The 23,734-nt window shown below is 40.4% G+C and overlaps 1 protein-coding gene across 7 annotated transcripts in view; it reads left to right on the top strand.

Annotated features, from left to right (window-relative positions):
• Positions 1-23,734, top strand: part of ACTR3B (actin related protein 3B) — an 88,884-nt gene that overhangs the window by 10,628 nt on the left and 54,522 nt on the right. For 6 of the 7 annotated variants that reach the window (XM_032394273.1, XM_032394271.1, XM_032394270.1 and 3 more), the window contains exons 2-4: positions 7,731-7,786; positions 22,048-22,172; positions 22,822-22,932. In XM_032394273.1, the coding sequence (XP_032250164.1) occupies positions 7,731-7,786; positions 22,048-22,172; positions 22,822-22,932 (292 nt within the window). The remainder of the gene's footprint in view (positions 1-7,730; positions 7,787-22,047; positions 22,173-22,821; positions 22,933-23,734) is intronic. The other variant, XM_032394275.1, reaches the window with a different exon arrangement.

Genomic DNA, 23,734 nt, shown 5'->3' with positions numbered 1-23,734 from the left:
TTCTTCTAAGTTGGGTTTTGATTTGTGTGCTTTCATCTCTGTTTTGTGGTAGAGGCTTTCCTCAGATGTTGGTAATTTCTGGCTGCCCGCTCATGATGGAGAGTCACTGGACTCTCAATGTGTAGATTTGCTTATTGATTTTGAGCTTCACCATGGCTGATATGGGCAGGTTGGTTGTTGTGGAGTCTCCTGGCATTAGGGTCTTTCGATCTTTCCTTTTGAACTGGTCATTTCCCCAGAGACTGTACCTGAGATCCTCTGCTTGGTGGGCCGGGCCTGGGTGCTGGTGTTCTGAGAGCTGAAAGGGGGAGAGAGGAGGGCGTGGGAGAAGGTGTCTGAGCCATCAGCGTTTACACTGGATGCAGTCGGGAGGGCCCTTGTGGTCAGGATGGTGCTGGCTTCCCCCACGCCCAGTGACTTGGAGTCCAGAGACCCTTTGCTTTACCGTCTCCAGAGAATCAGCTTCTGGAGAATGCTGGGGTCAGGGAGGAGCTGCGGCCCCCAGCGCAGGGTGGGGGAGGAGAATCTCACCCGGGCCCCCGGATTTGGGCCCTTCAGTCTCACTCCCACAGGCTCCTGTGCAGCTACCCATTCTGGAACCTTTAGGGATGCAGGCATGTGTGCTGGGCTGGTTCTCCGCTTGGCCTCTCCTGCTTTCTTCTCTCGAAGCCAGTTACCACTGATCGTCTGCTATCCAGAACCAAACCTTTGCTATCGCCTCCTCTCCTTTTCTTCCTATTGCTGTGGTTTAATATATCTTTCAAAAAATCATTTTGCTTTGATTTTAGTGGGGCTTTGGGATGGAGTGAAATAATTATATTATATATTTAGTCCACCATTTTAATCTGAAAGTTAGAGTTCACTTTATAATGACCAAAATCCACAAAAAGACCATACCTCATGGTCTTATATTTACCAAACACAGATCAAAAAATGCTGCTTATAGAAGGACAAATGAACAAGTGTATTCAGTAATGTAAAATTCACAGATCACATAGACAAAAAAAGGATATTGGATTTAGATAAAATAACTAGTAAATTTGAAGTTATATATTGAACTTTTTGTCCTATAAACAGAGACTACCCTTTTCTATTCAGTAACCCAAGGAATGTTTGAAGAACTTGATCATGTATTAATTTACAGTATACAGTGTAGAGAGGGTGTGTATTATTTAGAAACTGTACTTGAGATCTGGGGATAATTTTAGTTTTATCAGAACCATATTCTAAGGCAGGTGTAGTCACTTTTTTAAACTGAAAACCTTAGGAAGGAGTAGAGCTATTTTGGCTGGAGTTCGGGGTTTAAGACTGGACCTCATAAGGGGTCTCAACCAAAAGAACCTCCCCACAGGATACAGTTTGAAAAACACTGTTCTAGGATGTGACATTTCCACTTTTAAACATAGATTAATTGAGCTTAAGTTGTCACCTTCTGCTCTAGACACATGGTTGTAGGAGGAATTTTAACTATATATAAATATGTTGAGTTGACAGTAGTCAGATTAATTCTCTTGACGGCAGAATTGAAAAGTCTGTGTGTTACTGCTGTGGAAAAATAGTGGCGTTTAACAGAAGAGTGAAAGAAGCTTTGCACCAGGGCTGTTTAAAATGTTTGGGGCAAATGAGGATATATTGTATTTACAGAAAGAGACTTTGGAAGGATACATAAGAATAGGTGGTGGAAGGTAGAAGTGGGGTGGACGGTATAGGCTTGGGAGTGAGACTTCTTAATGGATACCTTTCTACGGTGTTTTGAAGTCTGAACTAGGAGGACATACTTGTGTACGAGGCAGAGTGGTGACTACGGGTTTTGCTCTATGCAGCTCCTCATTCTGTTGGCATGTGAGAAAGACTTTCAGGCCAGGGGATGCACGGAAGTAGCCCTGAGCTTGAGAATGTGGCATAGTTTATGTTTTCTTTGAGAAGGGTGCCTACCTTTACTCCGCTGGCTATCCTTTTGGAAGAGAGTGTTCAAACAAACAAAGAATCAAGGGCTTTTAACATAAAAGTTGTTGGTCTTGATTCCTTATGTACATTGGGAAAATTTGATTGACATAGCTCTGCCCATTTGGATGAAAAGATATACATAGAACTGGAAGAGAAACAATATGAAATTTTAGTATAGCGAGGGACTTTCAAAGTAGAAACTACACAGGAAGTTATTCAGGAAGATAATTGGTAGATTTGATCGTCTAAACTGTCAACAGTTATATTCCAGGAAATGTGTAACTGGGAAAAATTGGTGATGTATAAGAGCAAGGATTCATATCCTCAGTACGTAAGGATTTGCACAAATTGATAAGGTACTAAAGCTCTAGTAGAAAATTATCTAAGGGTAGTATGTGGAAAAATATAGATGGCTCATACACCTCAAATGACATTTTTAAAAAAGATGTATTTATTTATTAGAGAGCGTGCGTGTGTGCAGGGCGAGGGGCAGAGGGTGAGAAACTCAAGCAGACTCTGCCTGGAGTGTGGGCTGTCGCTGGGCTCGATCTCACAACCCTGAAATCGTGACTCTTGAAGTCAGGAGTCGGGTACTCAACCAACTGAGCCACCCAGGAGCCCCTCAAATAACATTTAATAGTAACAAAGAAAATTATCAAATAATGGATCCTTTTACTTTTTGAATTAGAAATTTTTTCTGGAAATGGTAATATTTAACATTAGGTAGGGATTATTATTATTTACCTTTTACAGATGAAGAAACTGAAGTATGGAGGGATTAATTTACTTGCCTAAAGTCACGTAGTGCTGTGTTTGAACCCAGCATTGCCAGCCCCATTAAACTCCCTCACATCATAAATATGTACTGTTTCAAACAGCACATATTGCCTATCTGTGTATGGCAGTAACGTAAATCTCCATTTTTGATGGCTGTATAGCATTTTATGGAATTATTGTGATTTACTTAATATGTCCTGTGTTGATGCATTTGAGTGTTTCTAGTGTTTTGTTGTTGTTTGCTGTTACAATGCTGCAGTGAACATTTTTTGTTCCTATCTTTGCCTACATCTAAAAGTGCTACTGTGGGGTAAATTCCCAGAAATGTGCTATTTGGACAACAGGGGATATGCATTTAAAATTCTGATAGATAATGTGAAACTTCCCTGTATAATGACTCTTCAGGCTTTTACTGCCACCCATGTATAATTTACCACCACCTTCTTTAGTATTGGCCCAGAGGTTGAATGGTCTTGAAACCAATTTGTAGCTGAATTTAATGCTATTTGACATTTCTTAAAAAAATATCACTCTTCCTATGTAAGAGTAAGGCCTGTCTCAATTTATTTGCCTGTTTGTGTATCGAGAGTTCTTCGCGCACATCTCTCTCCCCATCTCTGTATCTCCCTCTGTCTGTGTAGTTTAGTCTTGAAGGTAATACGATACTGTGTCATTGCCGTTGTGAATGGGATCTTTTCATTCGGTGTGTATTCTCACTTCTCATTAGGTAGGAAAGTTGTTGATTTTTGTCTATTTAGTAACTGGCCATCTTACTGAATTCCCTATTTCCTTTAATTTTCTACTTAATTTCCTTAGATAGTCCAGTCTGCAATTATCATTTATAAATAAATTTTTGTCTCCTCCTTTCCAGTGTTACTCCTTTTATTTAGTTCTTTGTGATTTGTACTGTCTAGTGATTTCTTTTTTTTTTCCAAAGATTTTATTTATTTATTTGACAGAGAGAGACACAGCGAGAGAGGGAACACAAGCAGGGGGAGTGGGAGAGGGAGAAGCAGGCTTCCCGCGGAGCAGGGAGCCTGATGCGGAGCTCCATCCCAGGACCCCGGGATCACGACTGAGCCACCCAGGCGCCCCCTGTCTAGTGATTTCTAAGCACGTTGACCATCAGAACCACAGGGTTGGGATAGAAGATGTTAAAAATACAGGTGCCCAGGCTCCTTCTCTGGAGATTCCCATCAGTGATTCTGGGGCAGGTACTGGGAATATGTATTTTAGAAGTTTCCCTGATGATCTGTTCAGAAGGTTTGGTACATTTTTTCTGGAAGCCTACCCAGGTGAACTTAAACTTGCCTACCAGAGAAAGTAGGCCATGCTGCAATAAAAAAAAAAATCAATATGAAATCCGATTTCTAATAGGTAAACATTTTGAGGAATATTTTGAGGACCGGGGCCATGCTTTCCCCCCTCCCTTCTTAGTATCCTCATGGTATGCCTACTACATGTTTCTAGCTAGGAAACTGACAGGGATTAAAAAAAATGCTTCTTTGTTTTCATAAATGGTGTCTTGAACATGGTCCATATTTAATAGTTGTGTTTTACTTGTTGATTTTTTTTTTTTTTTTTGGTTCTGCTCTTTATATAGTTGAGCTGTTATAAGATTACCTCTAATGGGGCATGCCAGTCTAGCATTGGATTGTCCTCCTAGGAGAGGATTATAGGATGAGCACTTGTTAGGTTACATTTGCAGTGTTACATTTAATATGTTCTCATTAAAGTTTGGTATGAGCTGGGTTGATAAAGGTTTTATTAAAATTTTAAATTTGAATGTCTCTTTAAAGAAATCTTGTTAGACATTCATTACATTGTGATTATTCAAAGTAACAAAACCTCAAGCGTATTTGATGCTCTATAAGGAGTAGCAGAAAAAAATCTAAAGATATTAAGTTACCTTAAGTGACCTGAATAGTTTATACTTTGCCATTGTTTTTAATGGGTTCAGTTTTGGTAGGAGATAGGGAGGATCTCATAGTAATTTGTTTATACATAGAAACACTAATATGTCTTAATGTTAGTTTGCCTCAGTCATGAAAATCATTTGCTTAATGTTACTGATGCTCCATTACCTGTGTGACTCGATGACAGAAGGCCTCCCTTGCAGGCTGTCTGTCCGGGAGAGTGCCGCGCCTTCAGGATCTCAGCATTCCAGCCGCGGTCGGCGAGCGGCGCGAGGTGGTGGTGTCATCAGTATTCAGTTGAATTTTGGAGCTGTGAGTCTAAATGTGCTCCAGCCCATTTCTGCAGTCTGACCTTTTGCTGCTCCGGGTTACATGTAGTTCATGATTGCAGGGTACAAGACACAGTTGCGGAAGGATAGCTGGTATCCACTGGGTTTACCATTTGTGCATTTCATTTCCACCACAATGCAAAGGAGTGTGTCTGTGGTGTGTAGACTCGTGTACAGCAGAAAGACCGAACACAGCCACACACCATACCATGGGTGTGTTTTCTGAGCTTTTCAAAATTTTAAATTAAGAAATATTTCAAACGGGGTGCCTGGGTGGCTCAGTTGGTTAAGCGATTGCCTTCGGCTCAGGTCATGATCCTGGAGTCCCGGGATCGAGTCCCGCATCGGGCTCCCTGCTCAGCAGGGAGTCTGCTTCTCCCTCTGACCTTCCCCCCTCTCATGTGCTCTCTCTCTCTCAAATAAATAAAATCTTAAAAAAATATATATTTCAAACGTACAGAAAAATAACAATAGTAAAAAAATAAAACTTAATGTAGATAGCACTGTTCTAGTGCTTTCTCTGTTTCCCTATTTATACATAAAACTCGCCCTAGGAAATAGGTTGTATTATTATCCCCATTTTACAGATGGAGAAACTGAGATACAGATAGGTAAAGTAACTTGCTTAAAGTCACACATTTGGCAAAAAACAGAGCTGGGACGTGAACCCGAGCAGTCTCATGCCGGAGTGCATGGTCTTAACCAATACAACACACTCTTGACTTTCAGAAATACAAAAAAATAATAGAAATGATACTTAGCACCTAATTTTAAAAAGTGTTAATATTTTACTGTATTTGTTTCAGGTTTTTCTTTTCTTTTTTTGAAAATAACCTCATCACAGAAACAACTGTTTTCTCACCTATAAAATGAAAGATTATGCTAGATGATGGGTCTGGTCTTTTGTGGCCCCATCACCTTGTGTTTCTGACTTTCAGCATCCCCCTTTCCAGCGCCGCTCCTTTGCCCAGCAGTTGGACAGCAGTGGCCTTTCCTTACGTTGGTAAGAGCGCACGGCGCAGGTCTCTAGGGAGTGCCCGCCACGTGCCAGGCACAGTGCCGGGGGTGTAGGTGCAGTCGGGAACAGGGACTACGTGCTGTCCTCGTACGTCCTCGTACGCCTTGAAATCTCACAGTGCGGGGAGGCAGATTAAGCGCAAGCTGTGTATTTTTGGGGGGTGGGTGATGTGGCCTTTTAAAAACCATAGTCTTAAATTTGAGGATTTTAGTGTTTCTGACCTGCTTGCTAGGCTTCTTTAGCCTTGGGTCAGCAATTCAGTTTATTTGTATTTATTGTCTGGAAGATACTTCCAGAATGATGGTTGAATTGGGAATTTTTAGAAGTTTAGTATATGTTGCCTGCCTTCTGGAAAGTCCCCGGCTCTGGGTTGGCTTTGAAACCTCCCTCTGGGTCTGGTGAGCCCTGGAGTGGGGTCCACTTGGTTTGTGTGTCTGGTAATTTGTGGAACTTGGGGGGCCCTCAGATGGGTCTTGGAAACTTATTATGGGGCCTGTTGGGTTTCAGAGCCTAGCCTCGCCCAGGTTCTTGTGGCACCAAGACGTCAGATCCTTGGAGACTGAGCAGTAAGGCGTGATTTAAATGGAGCTAACTTGCCATTTTTGGCTCACCAAAGCTTATTCATTCACTGTGTGTTCAAAAATAGTAAAATTAGCATATGGTAAAATACATTGAAAAATCATAAAATTAATTTATTAGAATTTAGAATGTAGTGCCACATCAAAAAATTTTAGTATCGAGCATCTTGAAATAATTTATAAAATAGAATGAATTAATAAGGTTACTTTCAACACTGCTGGGGGGTATTTTTCTTCATTACAAGCATTACTGCGGAACGATGGCTCAGTTGTCCAGACTTTACTGTTCGTTACAGTAAAGCCTAATAAGAAAGGAAGAGCTGATGAGTCTTTTCGGTTTTCAATTTTTTATTTCCAGCAGATGGTTCTCAGTGGTGGTCCCCCCCCCCACCACTTTTTTTTTTTTTTTTTTATTTAAGGGATTAGCAAATGCTTTTGGAACAGATAGTAGTATTTTGGCATTTGTTTTAGTTAAGACTTTTGGAATCCATCACACAGAGTATCTTGACAGAAAATGGGCTCCTTCTGAAATGAGATGATAAAGAGATGCTCCTGTCAGATATTCTCAGGAGGTGGCAGTAACTGTTTCTAGACATATGCCATGACATTTTAAGAAAATTATATAATCATTTTTAACCTCCCCCCCCCCCCCAAAGTTCATGAAGTTTGAGAAGTAAGTACACTTCTTTGAGAGCCAGCTCTGGGATTTAGCCTGCATATTTAGATTGGGTTTTTTTTTTTTCCTGTTCACCAGCTGCTTGGCTTTGGGCAACTGAATTAACTTCCCAGTGCCTCAGTGTTCTCATCTGCTAAATAGGGATAATATTTACTTTCTCTCCTGGGTTTTTGTAAAAAGTAAAAGAGTGTAAAAGCACTTGGAAAGTCAGTAGGGATACACAAATGTGATTTATGTGTTAATGCATGTGTGCAAGATTTTCCCCAGTAGAAACAAGCATAACATGTTATGTTTTAATAACAGCTTGCTTATCTGAAATTAGGGTTTGATTCTCATCATAAGCTTTTTATTTTTATTTTTTTTACATTTCAAGTGACTATTTTGAGGCTTGGTATTTTCAGACTTGGAGAGCTTATAATAGAAGACGCTAATGGGATGCAGGGGAGAGTATTATTGTCTAAACCTGTGTTGATGACTTTGTGCTTTTAGGTACACCAAGCTTGGCTACGCGGGCAACACTGAGCCACAGTTCATTATCCCTTCATGTAAGTACAGCCCCGCCCTTGCGCTTCTAAATGATTGGGGTTCTCAGCATTCCGATTGTTTTTCAAGGCATATTAATTGACTTGCCACCTGCTTTTAGAAGACTGTTCTGGTGACCGGGGAGGGTTACTAATGTTGACACGCCTAGGGCTGAATATTGCTGTGGACTGTAGCTGCGGCCTACAAAGCCCCCAACTTTCTGACCCTCTGTCTTCTGACAAGCCCCTTGTCACTGTCATTGGAGTTTCCGCCTGGCTGGTTGGCAGGGGCTGTTCATTCAGTCATAAATGTCGGAGCTACTTGGAAGAAGCATATCTGGTCCTTTAAGGTTAATTTGTAGTTTTAAATAAGTACAATTTTATTAACTTAGCAACTCCGTGGACCGAATATCCATTGTGCTGCACTATTCACTCTATTGAAAGACCTTTTTTTTTTTTGAAATAAGAGGCCTGATGACTGTTTTATTGTGTTCAAAGTATCTGCCTTTGTTTAAATTTTAGTTAGTAGAGAATGATAAACTTAAAAGAAGTGTTCTCATATTTTGGCAAGAGCGCATCCTCCCCACTCTTTGTTTCCTACAACAGCCTCCAAGGACAGGTCAGTTGTTTGTAGGGTAGAATTTTTCTCTGAAACCGTTCAAATTCTGAGTTATTATTTGGAGACAGTTTACCAGAGTAACGTCTGTCCATCCAGAGTGAAGGGAAACACTGCTTCCTAAACGTAGCTCTTGTAAGATGAGTTGTGATCTTAGAAAGAATTCTAAGTCGTTCTGGGGCCAGTGACATTGTAACAACCGGCTCTTGTGAGCAGTATGGAACAGGGAAAGCTCAGGAGAGCTGGAGACAAGGAGCTTAGCATTTATTCAAGGGAAGACTAAAGCCTTTTTGGGTACGTATATGTATTCTCTCAGATTCCTTGAGCACATTTTATTCACCTCATTCTCCTTCCTTGCTGGCTGGCTGAAGTTGATCATGCATTTGATTTCTAGGTTTGAATACCTTGGTACCATGATGCGGTGTCTTCAATAAGAGGCATGATTTGTCTGCTGTATCTTTTTTTTTTTTTTTTTAAGATTTTATTTATTTATTTGACAGAGAGAGACACAGCGAGAGAGGGAACACAAGCAGGGGGAGTGGGGAGGGAGAAGCAGGCTTCCCGCTGAGCAGGGAGCCCGATGTGGGGCTCGATCCCAGGACCCTGGGATCATGACCTGAGCTGAAGGCAGACGCTTAACGACTGAGCCCCCAGGTGCCCCTGTCTGCTGTATCTTTATTTAAAATTCATAATTTGGTGTCCTAGTTTGCTAGGGCTGCCATTACAAAATACCACAGACAGGGTGTCTTAAACAACAGAAATGTATTTGATCCCAGAATGGAGCCTCGAAGTCCGAGATCAAGGTTCCGTCAGGACTGGTTTCTGGTGAGGCCCCTTCCCTTAGTCTGCAGATGGCATCTTCTCACGGTGTCCTCACGTGGCCTTTTCCCTGTGCTCAGTTGAAAGAGAGATCTCTGTTGTCTCTTCCTCTTCTTAGAAGGCAACAGTGCAGTTAGATTAAGGCCCCACCTTACGATCTCATTTAACCTTTATTACCTCCTTCTAGTCCCCATCTCCAAATGCTGTCACACTGGGGGCAAGGGCTTCAACATAGGATTTTGAGGGGACACAGTGAAGTCCATCACAGTTGGCACTTTGTAGGCTAGATGAGTCTTTTGTGAATTTCATTATTACGAGTGCCCCAGAACTTGATCGTTCCATGCTGGATTGATAAATTGAACTTTCTGACTTTTCAGAGCAGATTGGATTTTAACCTTGTTAAGTGCCACAACTCTAAAAGGCTGACCTTGCACCTTTTGCTTTAATGCATTGCCATTTAAAACTGCCAGCAGCATTCAGCTGGCTGGCCCATTTAACCTGTCATCATTAACAGGGAGGAGAACTGAAGTCACTTAGTAGCAGGATTTCATTCACTGTCAGACCGCAAGGCAGCCCTCAGATGGGTGCTGTCAGAACCTTCACAGTAGCAGGAGCTAGAAAGAGCATAAAAATGTCAAAGAGGTGGGAGTAAAAGAACAGTTACATTGTTGGCTGAATTTGTTGCAGGAGATGGAGAAGCCCCAGGAGGCGAGGTGGGAAGATGTTTGGGCAGAAGTGAGGATGCTGAGATAGGTAGAGGGCCTCGGTTACCTCGGGCTGTTGGCTTCCCTGCTCATCTTAGTTCTGGGAGCTGAATCGCTTTTCTGGCTGGAAAGGCTCCATTCACAAGGTGAAGTTCAAGACACATGCAAAAGTGGCACCTGCAGAGAAAAGGTGGAGTTTGTGTGGACATGTGGTCAGGCTCTCTGATGCTGGTGGACATAGAGGCGAGGTGCACTGGGTGTGTGAAGAATAGAAGTGCTCTCATGGTGTTGGAGATCTCAACTCTGAACAGAGAGCGGCAGGAAGTGTGGTTGGAAATGTGGAGGAGGGCCAGACGATGAGAGACTTTGTTCTCTTAGTTTTATTTTGCATCCAGGAATTTTCCAGTTGTTCCTTGAGGGGCTCCGTTGGGCCTTCCCCCGGACTAGAGAGGTGCCGAGCCCTGAGCCCATCCTGCTCTACCAGGCAGCTCCACGCGTATCTGATTTGTTTGCACTTGTGTGCAGGATTTTCTTGATTGTTTGAACAAAGGTTTTCCCTACCTTTTTTTGTCTTTAAGTTGTTGGAGTATATTGAGAGTCATTGAAACGTTTCCAGCAGAGGGGTGAGTGTATGTGTGGTGATCATGTCTATAGAGGAGCACATGGGGGGTGCAGGGAGGGGTCAGGAAAAAGTAAGTACATTTCAGACATTCTGTGTTTGAAGAGTAGGGGTGTAAAGTTCCTGTAGGCATCAGGCGAAAGGCGTCATGCTCAAGGGAAGGTCTAGACTGGAGATAGAGACTGAGCCCAGAGATGTTTTCATTTTTTTTTTTTAGTGAATAGAGTTCTTTAATTTTTATTTCAGCCAATGAGTTTTGCAGAAGATAATACGGCATAGACCCATGTACCCACCGCCTGGAATGAACAAATGCTGACGTGATTTCACCCTGTACATACATAGTAAACACACACATCAGAGTGGGTGTGGCCCTCTCCCTTTTCCTCCAGCCTGATCCCCTTCCCTGGTGCTCCCTCCTCTGCCAGGTGCTTCCTGTGGCCAGTGTGTTCTACCCTGACCTTGTAGGTACAGAGCTCCTTAGCTGTATGTAACGTTGGTCTATTGTTTAAATATTTCCAAATGATACCATACTGTAAATCACTTTCTGCATTGTCCTTTAAAAAAAATCCCTCAATAATGTGTTTTTAAGATTTATCAATGTTGATATATATAGTTCTCGATCACAGTTCTAGCATTTGAATCTCAACAGTTCTTTGTTTTCATTTGGGCATTTTCCAGTTTTCTCTAATATACAGAATGGTGCAGTAAACCTCTCTTTATCCACACGTGCTAGTTTCCCAAGAGAAAATAATGCACCATCGTCCAGGTGTGCACCTCTTCAGCCTTCTCAGCTGTTGCCAGGCGGCTCTTGGGAGTGCTTGTACTGATTTAAACTCCCATCGCTGGTGGTGGAGGGTTTCTGTTTCCGCACAGCCTTGACAACAGTTGATGTTGGTAGACTTAAATTTTTGCCAGTCTAATGAATGTGCATTTCTCTGATGACTAGTAAGGTTGAGCACCTTTCATTGCCTGTTCATATCTTTGCCCATTTTTCTATTGCATTTTTTAGTCTTTTTGTTATAGAGTTTTATGGAGCTGTTTTTGTATACTCTGAATATTAATTTTTTTGCAAATATTGTCTCCTACTTTATGACATCTTTTTAAATGATTTTTTAAATGTAGAAATTTAAAATTTTGATACAGTTAAAATATTCGGTATTTTCCATTTATAATTTGTTTCCATCTTGAAAAATACATTTCTGCTCCAAAGTCATAAAGACTTTCTAAATTTTCTTCTGGGAAAATTTTGAGTTTATTTTTTGAATATGGTGTGAGGTAGTTATTTTACTTATTTTCCAAAAGGAAGGACACTTGTCCCTGGGCCATTTATTAAAGAGTGCATTTTAACTTGTCATTCCTTTTTAATCATATTGAGGTACCATATATGCTTGGGAATATTTCTGCTGTTTTTATTTTGTTTCATGTATGCATTTATTTATCTCTGCTCTAAATTTGTGCTATCTTAAAATACTATTAATTCAGCAAGTGTCTCGATATCTGGTAGGTGTAGTTCTTCCTCCTTTTTCTTTTTCAGAATAACCTTGGCTATTCTTAGGCCCTTACTATTTTTTTTTTTTTAAGTTTTATTTATTTATTTGAGAGAGAGAGAGTGAGTGAGAGAGAGAAATTGAGAGCATGAGCCAGGGGAGGGGCAGAGAAGCAGACTCCCTGCTGAGCAGGGAGCCCACTGTGGGACTTGATCCCAGGACTCCAGGATCATGACCTGAACTGAAGGCAGACACTCAACCCACTGAGCCACCCAAACACCCTTAGGCCCTTACTCTTATTATAGATTAGATCTACTTATTATGGATTTTAAAATCAGTTTAAGCTCCCTAAAAAATTATAATGGGGTTTTGATTAGAGACACATTCAATTTATAGATTAAGTTGGGAAAAATATGACATCTTTATGAATTGGGTTTTTCTATCTATGAATATGGTGTATTTGTTTTGTTTATTCATGACTCATGTTTTTCAGTCATGTTTTGTAATAGTCTTCATAAAGCTTATATACCTTTCTTTTTTTTTTAAAGATTTTATTTGACAGAGAGAGACACAGCGAGAGAGGGAACACAAGCAGGGGGAGTGGGAGAGGGAGAAGCAGGCTTTCCGCTGAGCAGGGAGTCCGATTTGGGGCTCGATCCCAGGACCCTGGGATCATGACCTGAGCCGAAGGCAGACGCTTAACGACTGAATCACCAAGGTGCCCTGCTCATACACCTTTTTTTTTTTTTAAAGATTTATTTATTTATTTTACAGAGGGAGAGAGTGCACCAGTGGGGAGAGGGTCAGAGGGAAAGGGAGAGAGAGAATCCCCAAGCAGACCTCCTGCTGAGTGCAGAGTCTGACAAGGAGGCCTGATCCCAGGACCCTGAGATCATGACCTGAGCTGAAACCAAGAGTCGGCCGTTTAACTGAGCCACCTAGGCGCCCCAAGCTCATACATCTTTTGCTAGATTTAATTTTAAGTACCTTTATGTGTTTGTTGCTGTTGTGAATTTTCTAAAATTACATTTTCTAATTAGTAATGGCTAGCATATAGGAATGCTATTGAGGTTTTCTGTTTTTTAATCCAACAATCTTTTTTTTTTTTTTTTTTTAAAGATTTTTTATTTATTTTTTGAGAGAGAGAGACATAGCGAGAGAAGGAACACAAGCAGGGGGAGTGGGAGAGGGAGAAACAGGCTCCCCGCGGAGCAGGGAGCCCGACGTGGGGCTCAATCCCAGGACTCTGGGATCATGATCTGAGCCGAAGGCAGACGCTTAACGACTGAGCCACCCAGGCACCCCTTAATCCAACAATCTTACTTACTTCTCTTATTTGTTCTGTTAGCTTGCAGATTCTTATGTTTTCTATGTAGATTGTTAACTGCAAATACTGGTTATTTTGTCTCTTTCAATCCCAATATTTCATGTTTTTTTTCTTGGTCTTTTGTACTGGCTAGAACTTCCCTGCCATAGTGACTAGAACTGGAGGTAGTGGGTGTTTTTGTCTTTTCTGATTTTATTTTTTAATTTTCTTAAACCTTTTTTTAAAAAAGATTTATTTATTCATTTAAGAGAGAGAGAGCACACACATATGTGTGAGCACAGGGTGGGGGGGTGGTGGTGGTGGGGTGGGGGTGAGGGGCAGAGGGAGAGGGAGAGAGAGAATCTTAAGCAGACTCCCTGCCGAGCTGAATGCGGAGCCCAATGTGGGGCTGGATCTCAGGACCATGAGATCATGACCTGAGCCGAAATTAAGAGTTGAATGCTTAACCAACTGACACCCAGGCGCCCCTGTCTTTCTGATTTTAAAGACAATGATATTGGTGTTCCATTAGTGATTACTCTTGGTTTTTGTGGAAATGCTTTTTTCTGGTTAATACAGTGCCCTTTCTGTTCCTAGTTTACTAAGAGTTGTTTTTTTTTTTTTAATTGTGGATGGATATTAACATTTAAGGTTTTTTGTGTATCTGTTGAGATGATCATATGGTTTTGGACATTTAAGGTCCTAATATGATGAATTACATTAATATATTTTCAAATATTGAATAGTCATTTATTTCATTCTTGAGGTAAGCCCTACTTGGTTATGAAATACCAACTACCTGCTGAATTGTGTTTGCCAGTATTTATTTGGGGTTTTGCATCAACGTTCAAAAGTGAGATTGGTCTACATTTTCCTTTGTTGTACTGTTTTTGTCTGGTTTGAAATCAAAATTATAGTGGCTTTAAAAAATGAGTTTTTTAGCTTTCTTTTCTGTTCTTTGAAACAGTTTATGTAAGATAGGAGTATTATTCCTGAAGACTTAGTCAGTGTGTGACATTCTTGTGGGAAGTGTACTGGATATATTGATTAAAGCATTACCGTTGTCTGGTAAGCACTGCAGCAGGTGTCCCTGAGATACGGAGTTTGTACCTACGTCACATGTACCTGCCGTAGACACGCTCTTCTGATGATCTTCCCTGGGTCACCCTCAGGTGACCTTCTGGCATTTGGAAAATAATCTGTCTCTTCTGGTATTCTTCTCTTATTCTGTACCCATGTAAATTTTTTTTTTATCTGCAGAACTTTTACATTTTTCTTTATTAGGCTTAATCTTATGAGTTTTGATTCATCGTTACAGCTAACTGAGGGGTTTTATTTTTTAATTTGTTTAAATAATTCGGAAACTATATTTTATTTGTCTTCAAATATGCTATTTTGAAATAATTATAGATTCACAGGCAGTGTAAACAATAGTGTGGCTAGGTCTTGTGTACCCTTCTCCCTGTTTCATCCCAGACTACATCTTAGGTGACTACAACACAGCATTAAACCCAGGAGTCGGACACGAGTGCAGTGTGTGCAGTTCTGTACATTTAGCCCATGTCCTGTCATCATCCCTACAGTCAAGATACGGAACTGTCACATCACCACAACAATCTCTCCTGGACAGTCTCTTTACAGTTACACTCCCCTCCCCTCCCTCCCACCATTCCTAACCTTTGGCATCTACTGATCTGTTTCTATCTCTGTACCTTTGTTTTTTTTTGAGAATGTTTTATAACTGGAATCATACAGTATGTGTCCTTTTGAGATTGGCTTTTTACTTGGAATAATGCCTTTGAGATCCGTCAAAGTTGTTGCACGTATTGATAGATTGTATCTTTATCTGAGTAGTATTCCAGTGTATGGATGTACCACAGTTTGTTTAAACATTCATCTATGGAGGAACATCTTGGTTATTTCCACTTTTTAGCTATTACAAATAAAACTGCTATGAAAATTGTGTTGCAAAAAAAAAATTATGTACAGGTTTTTGTGTGGACATAATTTTTCATTTCTCTAGATAAATGCTGTGTAGTGCAATTGCTGCATTGTATGGCAAGTTTATGTTTAGTATTATTAAGAAACTGCCAATGTATTTCTCATAGTGGCTGTATCATTTTGCATTTCCACCAGCTGTGTATGAGAGAGCCAGCTTCACTGCATCCTTGCCAGCATTTGGTATTGTCACAATTTTTTATTTTAGCTGTTCCCATAAGTATGTAGTGATATCTCATCATGGTCTTAATCTTCATCTCCCTAATGACCAGTGTTGTTGAACATCTTCACATGTGCGTATTTTCCATCTGAGTATCTTCTTCCATTAAATGTCTCTTCATGTCTTTTGCTCATTTTCTAATTGGATTGCTTATAATTTTACTGTGAAGTTTTGAGAGATCTTTATATATACTAGATATGAGTCCTTTGTTGTATATGTGGTTTGCAAATAATTTCTCCCATTGTGTAGCTTCTCTTTCCATCTTCTTCCCAAGGTCTTCTGCAGAGCAAAAGGCTTAACTTTTGATACACCAGCTTTTGGATTCATTGGTTTTTCTCTGTTTTTCTGTTTTAAATTTTATTGATTTCTGCTCTTATCCATATTTCTTTCCTTTTTCTTGCTTTGGGTTTATTTTGCTCTTCTTTTTCTAGGTTCTTAATGTGCAAACTTAGATTATTGATTTGAGACTTTTTCTCTTTTCTGATGTAAGCATTTAGTGTTAAAATTTTCCCAGTTAGCACTGCTTTTGCTGTGTCCAATGCATTTTGATATTTTGTATTTTCATTTCCATCCCGTTCATGTAGTTTTTAGTTTCCCTGAGATTTTCTCATTGACTCATTTAGAAGTATGTGGTTTAATTTCCAATTGTTTGAGGGATTTTCTTGTTACCTTTCTGTTATTGATTTTTGAGTTTATTCTGTTGTAGTCAGAAAGCACACTCTGTATGACTTTATTTTTTTATTATTTTTAAAAGATTTTATTTATTTATTTGACAGAGAGAGAGAGCATAAGCAGGGGGAGCAGCAGGCAGAGGGAAAGGGAGAAGCAGGGAGCCTGATGCTGGACTCGATCCCAGGACCCTGGGATCATGACCTGAGCCAAAGGCAGATGCTCAACCAACTGAGCCACCCAGGTGCCCCTGTACGACTTTAATTCTTGTAAAATTATTAAGGTTTCTTTTATGGCCCAGTATAAGGTTTATTTTGGTTCCATGGGCACTTGTAAACAGTGTATACTCTGTTCTCATTGGGTGGAGTGTTCTGTATATGTTGCTTAGTTCCCATAGGTTGATGGTATTGTTAAGTTTTTCTGTCCTTGTTCTATCAATTGTTGAGAGGTATTGATGTCTACAGCTATAATTGTGGATTTGTCTGTTTCTCCTGTCTGTTTCTGTCTCACGTATTTTATATTTCCATTCTTTGTTACATGCACATTTAAGATTGCTGTGTCTTCTTGATGGACTGACCCTTTTTTTTTTTAATGTTCTTCTCTATCTTCTCTTTCTTTTTTTTTAATCTTCTCTTTCTTTACTATGAAGTTTACTTTTTCTGATCACAGTATAGCCACTCATACTTTCTTTGATTAACATTTGTGTGGATATCTTTTTCTGTTCTTCTACTTTCAACCTGCATATATTCTTACATTTGAAGAGACTTTTTTGTAGACAGCATAGAATGCAGTCAGGTTTTTTTATTTTTTATTTTTTTTAGCTTTTAAAGATTTTATTTATTTATTTGAGAGAGAGAGAATGAGAGAGAGAGCACATGAGAGGGGGGAGGGTCAGAGGGAGAAGCAGACTCCCTGCCAAGCAGGGAGTCTGATGCGGGACTCGATCCAGGGACTCCAGGATCATGACCTGAGCCGAAGGCAGTCGCTCAACCAACTGAGCCACCCAGGTGCCCCTGCAGTCAGGTTTTTTTAATCCACTCTGCCAATATCTGTCTTTTAATTGATATAGTTAGACCACTTATATTTATTGTAATTACTGATTAGTGCTTTTTCTGTTTGTTCTTTCTGTTTTTTGTTTCTTTGTTTTGTTTTACCTAAGTTTCTGGGGATTATTTGAACATTTTTAGAATTTTATTTTGATTTATGTATTGGTTTTTTTGAGTACATCTCTTTGTGTAGCTTTTTAAATGGTTGGCGTGGCTATTACATTAGCTATACATAACTTTTCTTGTTCTACTGGTGTCAACACCTTACTAGTCTGAGTGAAAGGTCCCTTTACCCTCCCACATTTCTAATATAATTGCCTCAAATATTTCTTCTACATACATTGAGAAGGACATCAGTGTTATAATTTTTGCTTTAACTGCCAAACATAATTTAGAAAAACTCAAGAGGAGAAGGAAAGTAATTATGCTTATTTTTGTTCTTTCCATTTTTCTTCCCTCCTGATGTTCCAAGATTCCTTTTATCATTTCCTCTGTTTAGAGAACTTTCTTGAGCCATTCTTTTAGAGTAGGTATGCTAGTGACAAATTCTCTTAGCTTTTGTTTATCTAAGAATGTCTTGATTTGCTCTGCATTTTTGAGGGATATTTGGGCTGAATATAGAATTCTGAGTGGACAGTTCTCTCAGCACTTGAAAAATATGCCATTTCTTTCTGGGTGCCCTGATTTCTGATGAGAAATTTGATGGAGGCTTTCAGAATTTTTTCTTCGGTCTTCAGTTTTTAGAAGTTTGGCTGTAATGTGTCTTGGCATGGATTTTTTTGGTTTATCCTGTTTGGGGTTTGTTCAGTGTTGAATCTGTAGGCTTATTTCTTTTTTAGTCAAGTTTGGCAGATTTTTAGCCATTATTTCTTTGAATACTTTTCCAGTCCTACCTCCTTTCTCCCCTCCTTCTGGGACTTGGAATGCATGAATGTTAGTGCTTTTATTATATATCCTACGTGTCCCTAAGGCCCAGTTCATTTGCTCTTTAGTCTGTTTTCTTTGTTGTTCAGATTGGGTAGTTTCTATTGTTATATCTTCGAGATCAGTGATTCTTTCCTCTGTCCTTTTCTGCTGTTGAATTCATCCACTGAGATTTTTATTACAGGTATTGTGTTTTTTAGTTCCAAAATTTCCATGCAGTTTTGTCTCTGTGTTCTATCTTTGCTTTCAGTTTGTGTTTCTTTTTTTTTTTTTTAATTTGCGAGAGAGAGAATGAGAGAGAGCACGAGAGGGAGGAGGGTCAGGGGGAGAAGCAGACTCCCTGCTGAGCAGGGAGCCCAATGTGGGACTCGATCCCGGGACTCCAGGATCATGACCTGAGCCAAAGGCAGTCGCTTAACCAATTGAGCCACCCAGGTGCCCCAGTTTGTGTTTCTTTGCTGAGACTTTCTTGTATTTTCCATTGTTTCAAGTGTGTTTGTAATTGCTCATTGAGGCATTGTAAGATGGCTCCTAAAGTCTTGTTTAATAATTCTGTTATCTGTGTCTTCTTGGTGTTGGCATCTGTTGATTGTCTTTTCTCATTTCATTTGAGATGTTTCTGGTTCTCACTATGGTGAGAGATTATTTTTATTGAAACCTGGACATTTTAAATATTATATTCTGAGATTCTGGATCTTGTTTAAATTTGATGTTTTAGCAGGTTACTTCTGATACCACTCCAGCAAGGGAAGGGGGATGCCCCTTGTTAATGCCATTTTGAGGTTGAAGTTCAGGGTTTCCTCTTGGCCTTTGTTGACACTCTGTTGGGGAGAACTCCATGTTACTGCTCATTGAGGGTGGGAGGTTCAGCTTCCGCACTAGGTCTCAGCAGGTGGTATATCCTGGCCAGGAGGGACAGGAGTGCCTTGTTACTGCTGGTGGTGGTTGAAGTCCTGACTTTCCACTAGGCCTCCTCTGATGAAACCGCAGCATTGGAAGCAGAGAAATGGATTGATTCTGCTGGGTGGGATGGAAGTCCAGCTTCCCCAGGAGGCGTCTGTGCTGTGGGGGAGGGGTGGTTTGACTGGAGTCAAGCAGGTATTGTTTAGAAGTTTTTTTTTTTATCTTTTCAGACTGCCCCTTTATCTTCTTTGGCTGGAGCTAGCAGGCTGATCTGGAGACACCTTTTTTGTTTTGAGCTCATTGTGTTGCCAGCTTGCCCAGCACCTAGCATGAGCTGCATGAGACAAAAAGAAGGCCCAGAAAACTCACTGCTGTGTTGTTCCTGGGGCCCTGCAGTCCCCAGCTAGTCTGCCTGCTCTTCCCCTTTCAGCCTCTCCATTTCTTTCATGTAGAAAGTCCAGAGGTTCTGGCTGTGCGTAGTGAGAGCAACAGGAAAAATATGTTAACTACCCTTGCAGAAGCAAAAGCCCAAGTTTAATTAATTTTGTAGATAATATATTCATATGCCATGGAAGTTAAATGGTATAACAAGATACACAGTGAGAATTTCGTCTCCCACTTACTTCCCCTCTTAGATGACAGCTGTCATTGCTGGTTTCTTGTGTGTCCTTCCTGAGATACTCTGCACGTACCAGCGGTTTTCACGCACATGGTGGCATTTTGCCACATCCACTGCTCTGCGCCTTGTGTTTTTTCTAACACTGTATCTTAGTGATCCTTTTAGAGTCATATATGAAGACCTTTTTCATTCTTTTTTATGGCTTCATGATATTCCATTGCATGGAGATGCCTCCTCTGTGTAACCAGTTGGAATGTGTCAGTCTTGACTCTATTATCAGTTCTATTTATTGTCCTTTTCTTCTGTCTTCCCTGCTTATCTCTGAGTCAGGGTCTGTTCTGTATGTTGTGGAGGGCCGGAGATCGCTGCTGGGGCCACAGGGATCCTTACTCTGTGATGAGTCACATAATCTGTGAATACTCGTGGATAGTCTTTGATAGCGACTCTCTTAGACACATTTCTCTGTCATGTTCAGAAGGACTGTTTGGACCACATCTTGCTTTTCAGAGGCATAAACAAAAGATCGTGAACATAAGCTCTATATACCTTTACTCTGTTTCATGGATTCAGTTGCTTCATGTATAATAATAGTTAATAATAGTTAAAAGAAGTATACTTTATGGTTTTAAAAAATGTTTTTCTTATTTCTAATGGCCACTAAAACATAGATCTACTGATTTGGGGCCAGAGTACTTTGATTACCTTTTTCGGGAGGGATAAGATTTACTTTGTTTTCATTTAGGGTTTGAGTGTGGTAGTGTCACCTCACTAAGTCTGGCATTTTTCCTCAAGGTGATGATTTTTCTTTTGGGTAATATATTGCCCCCAAATTTCTGGTAAACTTGAATGATGTCATGAATTGCTGAATCTTTTTGCCCTTGTCTCTTCACAATTTTTTATTTTGACTTGGCAGTTTAATTCTAAATTCATGCATAATTAAGTTTGATCTTGCCCAGAGGATAGAATCTGTCCCTTGTACTGGTACACCGTGTGAGGACTGGGAGATTTGCTGCGAGCCATCTTGCCGGGGGCCCTTCGCAGTACAGGACGTGCGCATCGGGTGATGCAGTGTGTCTGTCCGTGCGTGGCGTGGTCAGTTTCCAAAGGTGGTTTTATTTGTTTCTACAGATCGCCTCAGCCAGTTAGGGCCCACCAGACTTCTCTGCCCTGTCACCAGCCTCAGGGCTCTGGACATGCTCACTGCCTCCGACTTGGACACTCTCGCTAGGCTCTGTCCCCAGCATTTCCACACCACACCCGCTTCTTCAGTCCAGCAGAAATCCTGTCCCTTAGATTTGTGCCACCTTTTATAACTCGAAAGCTTTGAGTCTAAATGTGGCAGTGAGTTGGAGTGAGGAAAGGAGGTGGGCAGAGTGGTTTCTGTCCTGGACCTTTCCCTTTTCACCTCTTCCACCTGTTACTGCAAGAGACGCCTTTCTGAGAAGAAGGATTCAGTCACTTGTGAAGCTTTGTTGCGATTCTTCATTTGTAATAAATTGGGGATTTCACATAATCTACTTTAAAAATAATTGTATATGTTTACTAATTTGTTTTGGAATAAATTTGATGAAGATGAATTAATGGGAGCTCAGAGGGTGATCAAGGCTTAGGAATTTAAGTGGGAAATTGAATCTTTGCGAAGCTTCCACATTTCATTAGATGTTAAATTCTGGAGTGAAGTCCTATTTGATTATTTACTACTAAGTATACTCCCAAATACCAAGGTTAACCTCTTAAGGAAATAATGTATCATAAAGCCATTGATACTTTTATATAATACAGCTATTTGATTATTGTACTTATCTTTTCATGATGGATATTAGCCAGCAATCTCTTTATTTTTCCTTTTAATGAAGTCAGTTATTTTCCTATGATAAGATTAAAAATAAATATTTTAAATCTGATGCAGAGTTTTAGTGAAATGACTTAAGAGTGTATAGGTATTATTTTTCAGTTTACTCTTTTGTATCATATTTTTAACTTTGTCTACTTCTGTATTGTATTTTAAAATTTGGAACCTATTGATATATACTGTACTCCATGGGCATTTCCTTTACTATCTCGAGGGATTTTTCCAGATGAAATTGAGAGATTTAGTGATGTCATTTCTGTCCGATTAGCAGCAGATCAGCGAAGTTCCTTTGTGCCATTCTGAAAAGAACGCTGTGACAGAAAACTTGTTTCTGTATTTTATGTACTCATTGATAGTGCGTTTTCTGTGAACACCTCCACCCCCGATAAAACCCTAACACTGAAAATGTACTTGTACATACATGGGGATTATAGTGTCCTTTCTTGATCATTCAAATAAATGTGAATAGTGATGGAAATCTTTGTGTTTTTGTTTTTTTTAAGGTATTGCCATCAGAGAGTCGGCAAAGGTAGTTGATCAAGCCCAAAGGAGGGTGTTGAGGGGAGTCGATGACCTGGACTTTTTCATAGGGGATGAGGCCATAGATAAGCCCACGTATGCCACGAAGGTGAGCTCCTGAGGAATTTGCTTCTTTAAGTGTGTAGCCAAGAACGGAGCAGTAGAATGCATAATGCAAAATGGCAGATTATCTGGAAATTGTACTTACGAGTTAGGGGTCCATTTTTATTCTTATGTTTAAAAAGGTTTGCTGTTTTTGAGTGGGGTATTTCTGATGCGGGGAGTGAAGTGAATTTACAAAACTCTGGAAGGCACACCTGACATGGCAGCTCTGGGTTACACGCAAGAGCACGATCTGCTCCTGTGCAGTTGCAGGTTGACTGATTAACCCATCAGGTACGGGAAGTTACAGATGGATTAATGAAAAAAAAGGACTAAAATTAAGTAGACATTTGTTCTAGGAAAAAAAAAAACCCTCCAGATTAAATGGTATCATGGATTGTCTGCACTTTTCCATCTGTTACCCATTGTTAGGATGGTTCTCCGTACTTCGAAGTGGGTGCAGTAGAATATAAACAGTAGTGTAGCTTAATCTCTCTGCTAAAGTGCCTGTTGTTTCTTTCCGTGAATTCGCGTCAGTCCCCGTGCAGAAGGCCGGACTCTCCACCAACCCAGTCTGTCCTGGGCCGGCGTTGTGGGGCTCTTAGTCTTACTGCTGTGAACTGAAGCTTGATGTATTTTGGTTTCTCTTGCCATAGTGGCCAATAAGACATGGAATAATTGAAGACTGGGATCTTATGGAAAGGTTCATGGAACAAGTGATTTTTAAGTATCTTCGAGCTGAACCTGAGGATCATTACTTTTTAATGGTGAGTAACTGGAACTAAGGGGATTATATCCCTCAGAATTCCAAATTACGTAGATTTTTTTTTTTTTTTTCAGATTACTTAGATTTTAAACTCAAGATATTCTTCTCTGGAGAGTTTTTAATTCTTGTTAAATCTGTTTGTATGAATTGGGGTGCTTTTTTGGCAAATAACAGAAAACTCAACAGAAATGTCCAAAATCAAAAGGGGCTCATTATCTCTCAGAAGAGGAAGGCCAGAGCTGGGCGGTTCCAGGGCTGGTTACCCTTGGGCTCTAGCGTGGCCTCTTGTGTTGATTCCCTGCAGGTCCCGGGGTGGCCACCCAAGCCCCTGTACCACCTTTCGGTTTATACACTTTCAGAGGTAGAAGCGTTTTGTAAGAATGAAGTTCCCAGCAGATGTGTCCATCTGTTCCTGCCTGGCCTGGTCGCTAGCAAGGGGAATGGAATAACAGTAGACTAATCACATTTCTTCCCTGGGGCTGGGTGGGGGACTGTCTCTGATCACCTGGCCCCGGGACGGTAAGTACCTAAACAGGCCTCCCTGTGTAAGGAAGATGGAGGGAGGAATGCATCTGGGTAGGAAACCATCTGTGTACTTTGATGTCCTCCTGAAGTAACTTGATGACCATGATTTTTGCTTTATAGCAGAGGAAACCGAGTCAAAAGATTATTTTGCCAGGGTTTAAATCTTTTTTTTTTTTTTTTAGTTTATTGTTTATTTTTAAGTAATCTCTACACCCAGCATGGGGCTTGAACTCATGACCCCCGAGATCAAGTCTCATGCTCTTCCGACTGAGCCAGCC

This window comes from Phoca vitulina, unplaced genomic scaffold, assembly GCF_004348235.1.
Source record: "Phoca vitulina isolate PV1807 unplaced genomic scaffold, GSC_HSeal_1.0 scaffold80, whole genome shotgun sequence".
Lineage (NCBI taxonomy): Eukaryota > Metazoa > Chordata > Mammalia > Carnivora > Phocidae > Phoca > Phoca vitulina.
This window is presented reverse-complemented; position numbering and strand designations above follow the sequence as displayed.